This window comes from Colias eurytheme, chromosome 11 (assembly GCF_061535395.1).
Source record: "Colias eurytheme isolate Ceu_HAF_F1 chromosome 11, ilColEury1 Martin Lab GWU primary, whole genome shotgun sequence".
Lineage (NCBI taxonomy): Eukaryota > Metazoa > Arthropoda > Insecta > Lepidoptera > Pieridae > Colias > Colias eurytheme.
The window spans coordinates 4,343,147-4,353,434 of NC_142990.1; the positions used below are offsets into that span (position 1 = coordinate 4,343,147).

The window sequence follows — 10,288 nt, forward strand, 5'->3', positions numbered from 1 at the left end:
CTTCTTTATTTATGTTGATTTAAGAATCACTAACAGGGGCATATGTATTAGTTTACAAGTGATAATAACCACTATTAATATGACTCTAATATTTAATATGTGTCACATAACAATAAATAATTAGAAATTATTATTTTGATACTTAATATTTATGTATGTTTAAATTTATTGTACATTTTGACGATAACCATTGTAAAATCTCGCCTAAAGCTATAGAAGCTATAGTATAAGAAGCCCAATAAATGATCCATATAATGAATGAATGAATGAATTCTTTATTGCACACACCAGTTGTAAGAAATAACATAAAATACGATACAAACAAATTGCACAATGGGTGACCTTATGGCTACAGAGCCATCTCTTCCAGGTGACCCAACCAAGGAAAACAATAATAAATTACAAATACAAGTAGGCGGTGTATACTAAAAAAGAAGCAATGATAAAATAAGTTTAAATATAATGTCATATTGAAGTAAATTGTTCACTTGAATTATTTAAAAAAACATGTTACATCGATCAATTCAATCGCGGATGTGTGAAGTTGAGTAACAATGCCTAATTACCACATTACTTACATAATGCCTCGAATTTACGAAAAAAGTTTCATGTTCACTTACATTTTATAGTAAATTTGTCCGTGACTTACTTCACCAAGTCTCGCCGAATAATTTAATTTCATATACACTTTATTATTTAATATTCTTTATATTGTATAATATTACATGTATTGTAGAGATATAATATGCGTAAGAAAGTTTAGTTTAATTTTAGATACTAATTAACATTTATTAAATATTTTAGCAATTACATTAGCATACTAGTAAAACTAGAGTATCAAAATTCACCCCGCACAATATAACTTTGAAGTACACATATAAACTGTTCAATTGCTATGTAGACATAATGTGTCGGGGAGCAAACGAAATTAAAAAATATAATTAAATAACATCACAGATGCCCGAATAAACCTGACATAATAATTTATTTACCTAAATAACCTTATCTTTTATAGAAGATTTTTACGAACAATATTGCATCTGATAAACAACAAATTTTTGTCAATTTTTACTTCAAACTTCGGCATAATTATTGTGCTAAATTGTCTGTCTGTCTGTTAAATTCACGCGTCGTCAATCAATCAAAATATACACCTAAATTACCACTTGCGTTTAGTTGCATGATATACGTTTCCTTACAATTATTATTTTTTTTTTTTTAATTATAGTCATCTTTAGTGGCATAAATTAACAATAAAATCGTTATTACATATACTTTTTACCATCATTAAAACATTTGCACAAAATAAACGCATTAGAAGCATGTAATTGTTATAGTCTATTAACTTTAAGCGTGTTAACATTGAATGTTAATCGAAGTGTTCTTTTCTCCCTTTTTCAAGAAGACTTTTAGATAAGATAATAACAATACATTATATTGAATTGATGTTCTATTGGAATATAAAGACATAAATTATTGTTGTTGGTTTAATAGGAATTTAAAGTATAATTCAAAATAACATCCACGATAAATCTAACCCTTCTTAGGAAATAATAGGTATTTACTATTTATAACTAAATGTATGACATTTTTAAATTTTATACAAATTTAATTAAAAAGAAAATATAATTTATTCAACAAGAAATCCTTTCAATAGTCAAAACTTTTTCTTTTTCTTATGTGCCTGTTGGGAATAAAATTCGAACAGATAAGAATCAAGATTCTCTATAATTGCTCTTTGAAAATCGTACAATTTGTCGTGCAAAATAATATTAAGAATGAAACATGTCCTAAACATGTCCTAGTAATAAATCGACAATATTCCATGGATATTTCTATTATTACTATCAATATCTTTTTGGGTAGATATTCTATATGGATGATAGTTAATTTTAAGCTAATGAAGAATAGTGAATTAAACGTTAAATGTTAAATGTAGTTTAACATTTGACTGAATTAGTTATAACGGATAGGTTGTAATGGACGCAATTAATGTATTAACAACTTTAATACTCAACACAAATACATGATAATGTTTTAAGATCTCAGTATTATAAGTATGAATTTCCATAACTTCTTGTACTTTCATAATTAACACTATCAATTACATAAGAAAGAACAGTCTTCTTAGCTTTCTTATCAGAATAAAAGATAAATTAATATAAATATATTATGGATAACTTAAAGAAAACATGCATCCTCTAAATAAAGATGATATCTTATATTTAGACTAAGCGGCACACTTTGATCGATAATAAAATTCAAAACAGCATACATTTCGTACTTAATATCTGATACATTTCAATGAGATTTTCTAATCCGATCAGGTATTTCCGGAGACGTAACCTTAAAAAGTTTTCGTTATTTATTGTGATTGATAGTAAAAATATTAGTTGCTATATTTTTTTTGAATTGGTAGCGAAGTTTTTATGAAAAAATAGGTTTATAAAACCTATAGACACCCAAATGACTCATTTAATAATTTAAAACCAATCCTGTTTTACACTAACTCTTCTAAAAATTTAACAGCCGTACAAATAAAAACTTGCTTATTCAAACCTTATGCAATGCATAGATATGATAAGAATAAATAAAGAATAAGGATGTCATAATTTCTTACAAATAAATTTGAAATAACGTCGATGTAACTATGCTCACGCTATGCAATAGGCGCGAAGCGGCAACGTCGCAATTCATTCACAAAATTATGAAAAACATTGAAATTGTCTATGGTTAAGCCTTGGTGCTGTCATTTTGCTGACGCTCGTTTGACAGTTGACTTCGTCGAATTTGTTGTGAAGTTTCATCATACGATGTTCTGTTTATTTATTTTTTAAATATTTATTGGAAATAATTTAAATATATCATAAAATATGCAAGCAAATGATAGATAACGCTATCCAATATCTGGAGAACAGAAGATAAGCCCACCTTGAGATAGAGAGTTGCCAAATAACTAATACTCAAAACATTGAACTCCAGGCTTAGAAGATTTATATTTTCAACGAAAGTGTATATTATTGTGATAAGTTTAGAAATAAGTTTTATGTATGTATGGTTTGGCGCATGTTTTAAATAAATAAATCATTATAAATATCAAAAGGGTTTTTCATAATTTCGTATATTTTGACATTTCATACAAAATTTTCCATTTCAATAGGTACGTAATGAAATTATTAATTTGCTGAACTTTTTCTACTTCTCGTATTACTCTCATTGCTATTATCTCAAATTTAGATTGAAAATTGCTTCTAAAACTTGTAAAACACAGCACAATGTACTTAAAGATATGTTATAACTCGGTTATGTCAGACTTATACTAGGGTGGTAGCCGTAATAAGGACGGAATAGCATTAGTATGAATACTTATTACGAAGTTATACTAGGTTACATTTATTTCGTGTTTATTTGTATGATTTTTCCTTATTCTTAGTTTATTCTTTGCATAAAATGTTATAACTCGTTTATTTGTACGGCTGTAAGTCTTTATTATTCACTCTTTAATAAATTGACGATCAATATAATATGTTAAAACTACCCAGGATGTACACGAATATTTGACGATATTCAAGGTTATCAGAAACGCTTATACATACTTACAATATATCAGAAAACTAGTTAATAATTTTTTTGTATTAAATTTCAGCACATATCACTGAACATGTGCAATAGTAATGTAATACAATCTAGACTAGACTTGCCTATTTTTGAGCGAGGTATCACTTTTCGTTGTTCCACTTTTAGGTATTGTTATTGAGTACGTTTTGTGCCTTTCAAATTCGTTTGTTTGTAGGTCTTCAATTTTGAATGTTTTAGTATAGCAAGGATTGAATTAAAATACTAAGACTAAAGTCTTAAAAATCCTTTTTTTCTATTGTATAGCAGTGCAACATAACAAACTGAACATATTTTTAATACTTTACAACTGTGTTTTAAATCTATCGTTACTATGCTAAAACATTTTAAATTAAAAGCGGAATTACGAAAATTATAATCATGTAAATTAATCTTCCAATTAAGCCTTTAAAATGACATCAATCAATTACTACATGAAAGATAAACATATTTTATCTTATATTCTTTCTTATATCTTATTATCTTATCTTATATCTTATATTCTTATATTCTTATATCTCTTTATTTTCAAGGCAAATTTCCTAAAAATATAGCATTGATTATACGTTAAAAGCTGAGATTTTTATCTAAATCTTAATGAGAAAACAATTCCGCCTCATTTCCTAACCAAATATCAACAGTACCCTGTTAAGATATGTATCGTTTCATATTGGTCACGTAAAACAAAAGTCGGACTAGAGAAAACACGACGTGATGGAGATCTTTCGTGATTTATTTCCCTATTAAGGATGTTTTAAACGCTTTTATGAGGTAATGCAAGTATTATTGTGCATATTATTTTAACATGTTATGTAAATATATGTAAGTTTTTTTGGTAGAGAAAGCGCGATAGAAACTTAATAAAATATGCCCGATAAAATATTATTATGTCAAAAAATAAATATATGCGAGAATTCGCATACCTAAATAATATACGCGTATTTATGACATCTTAATATACATTTGATTTGTGTAAAAATTATGCTTAATCCCATAGATATACTTTGCAAATCCTGAATAAAACGATAGCTAAAGCTAGTTTTGTAATTCAATAAAAAATGGTATACCTAACATTTGAAAATACTCAATAATAAATCGTCGTTGATCGTATTTCTGCAAGGTAAACATAAACCATTGTATGTTACCAATAGATGCCAAACAGTCGTGCGATGGCTCAGACATCTATAATGAACAAGAGCTTTCATAACTTACTAGGCTCGAGAAATCATTCATTAAACAAACTGCTCCATTTTTCTATGTTGTCTACATTATTCCCCTTGAACTGTATTCAGTGCTACATAATTTTACGTAATTGCCATATTATTATCAAACCGCTATATTCTTGCGTAGACGCAGCGTACGGCGCCGCATCTTGGTGGTTGAACCAATATAAAAGTCGGTGGTGTGCCTCCTGAGTATCAGTCGTGTGTGATCGTTCCAACGAAGCAAACCTTATTCAAACGCAATGTTCGCTAAAGTAAGTGCAATCCGTGTCCTATCCCGTTGCAAGTGAAAGGATAGATAACAATCGTCAGAGAATATATGGAGCGTTGATATTTCATTTTCCGAGAAGTCTGTTCGCGCCTGACGGTAGTACCAGCTAGGATTACTAAATAGAACTTGACAATATAGAGCAATGCACAGAGCTGGGCCCTGCAATACCTCTTTATTGCTGCAACAGTCTTGTACTATAGTTACTTAGTTCTATTGTATAAACATAAATTTAATCACAACTTCAGTTTACTTAGCTACCACATTATAACGCACATTTTTCTATAAAACTATCCTTTTTTATTATAATCGCTTTTTGGTTTATTATTTTATCATTAAAATTTATTTAGTTTCATTTACAGTACCATCCATCAACGGTCAGTTACAGATTAATAAGACCCTGAATACTTACAGCTGGTCAAATTCTAAGAGACCAGAGAATAAAAAGAGCATGTAGTTTTACAAGTTTTTGAATACCTACTCAAGCAGTATTATCTGGTTTCATTAAGACCTATATCCGCAGCATCCTATAGATTCTGGACTATATTCTTACGTAATACAGGTTCTATAAAGACTCCAACTTCTATAAAAAACCTCGTCAGCGGCACCATATCAATGGTTTCTGGAAGACCCATATATTCCAGCATTTAATTCTCCATTATCTGTTCACAGGCCGCAGTTATCCTCTCGGTAGTGGCAGTGGCAGCCGCTGGGCTGCTGGCGGGGCACGGCTATGCCGGCGAGAGCTACGGCCACGAGGCTGTCGCGTACGCGCCCGTACAACACGTCGCATACGAAGCCCATGACCAACACGTGGACTATCATGTAAGAACAGCTTAGTAAATTAACTCATTGAGGTGGTTATAGACATATATTTTTTGGGAAGTAATTGATTTTGCTTGAGATAAAAATATTCCTTCTGAAGAATCTGTTATACCTATTTTAGACGCTTGTTACAAGTCAAAGTATTATAAATTAAAAAATAAAAACTAACGTTGACGATGTTAACAAAACACATAAATCAACGCAATCAGACAATGATAGAGTGGATAACAAAACAAAACAAGAACCATATAAACTTACAAAGAGACGACCACGATAAATATAATTGCATATTATAATAGCACAATGCATTTCACAACGAGCAAACATAAATGAACTCGACCCACAATTTAGTTTCGGTGTAACGATATAAACAGCGGATAATGACCACAGAGACTCGAGTAATGAGAACATGCATTAAGACAATAAATTGCACAATCTTCAGGCCCAGATACTAACATGGTCAAGGCCATTTCGCAAGACTTACAGACTCTGCTTGAAGAGATAATCACTATCATTAAAACAAACAAAGGATTAGATAGGCGAGCTTTACGTTTTTGCAATAAAGCAATTTGTTCTCTAATAAACAAAAAAAAATGTATTCTTCTTAACGTATAATTCTCTAGACGTGGATGCTTACTTTTTGCTATTAATCTTTGCTGCTACGTATTATGCAGAAAATAAATATATTCTTCTTCACGTAAAACAGTTACGTAGTAGCCAACAAATGATGTCATTTGCTATAAAATTTTCGTTTAATTTGCTGTACTTTCGATTAAACATTAAACTGTTCTTAATAAAAGTTCTAGTTACAGTCATAAAATGAGGATTGCGTAATACAATAGTTACTAATTGATAGTTACGTAATCTGAACGTGTTGTTACCCGATTATTGTATCGCTTCCGGGGCAAATATCTGCGAACAATCCAGCTTTACTTTTACCAATATTACATAATGAAGTTTTCGCTAAACTCACTAAATATTAATTTTATTCCCGCTCGTAATATCGACACGCGAATCATTGGCTGTTGCATACTATTAGGGTATTAACATACTATGCATGTAACATACGAGTAGAATAAAATAATATATTTTATTGTATATCAATTGAATATACAATTTTGTGTAATATACTAGTTATATAACTATAATAATTCTAATAAATACGTGTAAAGAGAACAATAAATCTACCCAAGAAAAAGTCTACCTAGAACATAACTATGAAAAATACATTTAATACCGCTGAATAAAAGTGAACTGTAATTAAAAAGATATATTAAGAAATTATCTTAATAAAACGTTATATCACCCAAGCGAGAGTATATTATAATGTTTGTTAACAATAACTTGATAATATAAAATTAGATAACACCTAGTTACAAAACAAAGGAAATGAAATCGTTCAAATAAGTATGAGATAGCAACGTTTTACGTTGTCATAAATAGGCCGGCATGAGTAATAATTTGATCTAAACAGTTGTTATGTAATGATTGAATCCTAGTCGTGATTTAAGCTCCAATAACTGAACTCGTTTTCCCAGGACATTGTAAAATCGAGGGATAATGACTAGAATGATGTGGACGAAATCCAGCGTTGTTTGCATAAACAGTTCTGCGCACGCTCGTTTTAATAACAGATATGGATTGTTAGCGGCCGCCGCCGACCCAAATACAGTTGCGTAAAGCGACACTTTTAATGGAGGATGTCTTGATTGCTGGTAGATTTCAACAACGGGTTTTAGGCGTGGGATGCTACAAATTTAATAAATCCCTTATGTTTATAATAATGTTAGTAAGCTGTTTGTTCGTTTAAATGTTTTTCATGAAGTCGGTTAAAAAGTGAAACGCTTTCAATCAAAGTATTTAATTATTCACACGAACACTTGACGCGTTGATGTCTTTTCAACGTGATTATTTTTTGTAGACATCTAACCGGTATTTTGCTCATTCGTCTCAATTGATTGATCCTGCATTTGTTTTTCTTTTTATATGTTGTACATAGTAATAATAATCAATCTTGTTAAGGCCGATTCAGATAAACGGCTGAATAATATCTGGATCTGGCGCATGAGGTTGTCGAGATGTGGGGTGGTGTCTCTGCCGAGATAATCCCCATAGTTGTGTCCACCAATGGGCTGGTTTCTACCTCCTTAAAACAATATTTAAGGAGGCTGGATTTACCGGTGAAGCCCATGACAGTGGGGATACAGCGGGCAGTCCTGCTGGACACTCAGTCGCCCTAGGTTCCGGCCGTCTGGCCACTCAGCCGGAGTTGTTCACAACACCGCCGCGAGGCGAGATACTTGCCCCCCAATCGATAGTAATCAAATATAAGAAGATTTTTTAAGCATCATTATGTCCCCAAATCAATTGAAAACCAAGCAAATATATCGAACTTACTCATACATATTTAAAGCTACTTCGCTACATGTAAAAAATATAATAACTGTTTAGCTCTGATTAAAATACGTTTCTACAAACACATTATCATCCACAATACTGTACACATATTGTTCACTTACTCACAATCCCCTTAACTTTACCTTATAATTCTCAGGCCCATCCTAAATACGACTATTCATACTCCGTGTCGGACCCCCACACCGGCGACCACAAGACCCAGCACGAGGCGCGCGACGGTGATGTCGTTAAGGGCGAATACTCCCTCCTCCAGCCTGATGGCTCCTTCCGCAAGGTCACGTACACCGCTGATGACCACAATGGGTAAGGCTACTTTTTGGAACAAAACAATAGGTCTAAACAGACAATGATTATTTCTCTGTAATAAAAGACATTACTCTCATGTGAGAACGAGAGATGAGAACCATACTTAGAATGCCAATGTGGTTATTGCAATGTTGCAGTAATATTTTTAAAACACTAACCCTTTATTAGTGCCTATAAGAAACCTACCTATACCTATAAGAAAAAGATTTTAGATAGCTGTGTATAATAATGAGGATTATAACACGACAAAGTCATTTATTTACAAAGTGTAATGACGGTCTAGTGAGCATCTGTGTGTCGCCGTACTTTATTATGTGGTTTGGTAAAGAGACTGTGACGACCTGACAACTGTGCGTAACGGAGGATTGTATGGACGTCATAAATGGCTATCTTATTGCTTACAATGTATACACACAATTCATAAGTTAGTGGGTGTGTCTGTTAAACTGGCGAAAGTGTTCATATAGAATTATAGCGTTTAGAATGGATTATCAAGATTAAAATTATTTCTTCATAAAAAAGTGCCTCAAATATTCGGTTCTATTGCGATATCGCAACAATAAAAGCGATGTGTATCTTATTACGATTGGAATTCAATACTGCGAACGGAAACGAGTTTAACCAATGAACTGCAATACCTGATTTTTAAATAATTTCAGTGTCACTTAATCCGTTTAATTTGTTTGCAAATTTACATATATTCAACATTACTAAACACTATGTAGTAATTAGTTGTTCCGGTCACTGCATCGTCAAATAGAGCGTAATATAAGTGACTAGCGACCCGCCCCGGCTTCGCACGGGTGTAATGGCGGCCGGTACCGCCGCAAACGCTACGTCCCGCAATTTTTAAATCTATAATATCTTCGAAAATATTCACTTAAATCATACGGTGTAAAGGGCCATATAGATCTATATTAAATGAACAATGTATTATGTATTCAAGGTATTAAATTGGTTAAGGATTAATGCTGTATTGGATAAAATCGCTTCGAAAATTAGCCATTATTTGTCGTAAAAAGTTAATGACAAAAAAAAGTTATTGTGGGTTATCCATAAGAGATAGACATATACCATCACGGACTTTTCTGTAGATCTTTTCAATGTATACAATACTTAGAACCTTATTTTGATAAAACTCGTAGGATTCAGCCTGCGTTTGCAATGTACGCGGAAAAAATGTAATTATTTACGACATCACATTAGAAACCTCAAAAATAACAGTACTTCTCCACTATTTAATGGATGCTATTATACATATAAACCTTCCTCTTGAATCACTCTATCTGTCAAAAAAAACCGCATTAAAATCCGTTGCGTATTTTCAAAGATTTAAGCGTACAAAGGGACATAAGGAAATGGGGACATAGGGACAGAGAAAGCGACTTTGTTTTATACTATGTAGTGATGGTTATTGGTTATTGGTTGTTAATTTATGTGTGTTTGTTGCAGCTTCAACGCGATAGTCCACAACACCGCGCCCGTGCACCCCGAGTACCACCACTAGGGTGGTAGACTGGCCGGAAGGCAGAGCTCCTATGTGATATTACGTGTACCTTATACTTTAGATAGTCTTTAGTTGACAACGAACTTTATGTTTTAAGACTGCGGCGAATAAACTTTACAAAACTTA

The 10,288-nt window shown here is 32.0% G+C and overlaps 1 protein-coding gene across 1 annotated transcript; it reads left to right on the forward strand.

Moving 5' to 3' along the window:
* The first annotated feature begins 4,937 nt into the window (after window positions 1–4,937).
* On the forward strand, window positions 4,938–10,288 carry LOC149904496 (cuticle protein 19-like). The gene is made up of 4 exons (XM_090107508.1): window positions 4,938–5,092; window positions 5,779–5,931; window positions 8,486–8,652; window positions 10,108–10,288. Exons 1-4 carry the CDS (start codon window positions 5,081–5,083, stop codon window positions 10,160–10,162), a joined length of 387 nt encoding a protein of 128 aa, XP_089963634.1. The 5' UTR covers window positions 4,938–5,080; the 3' UTR covers window positions 10,163–10,288.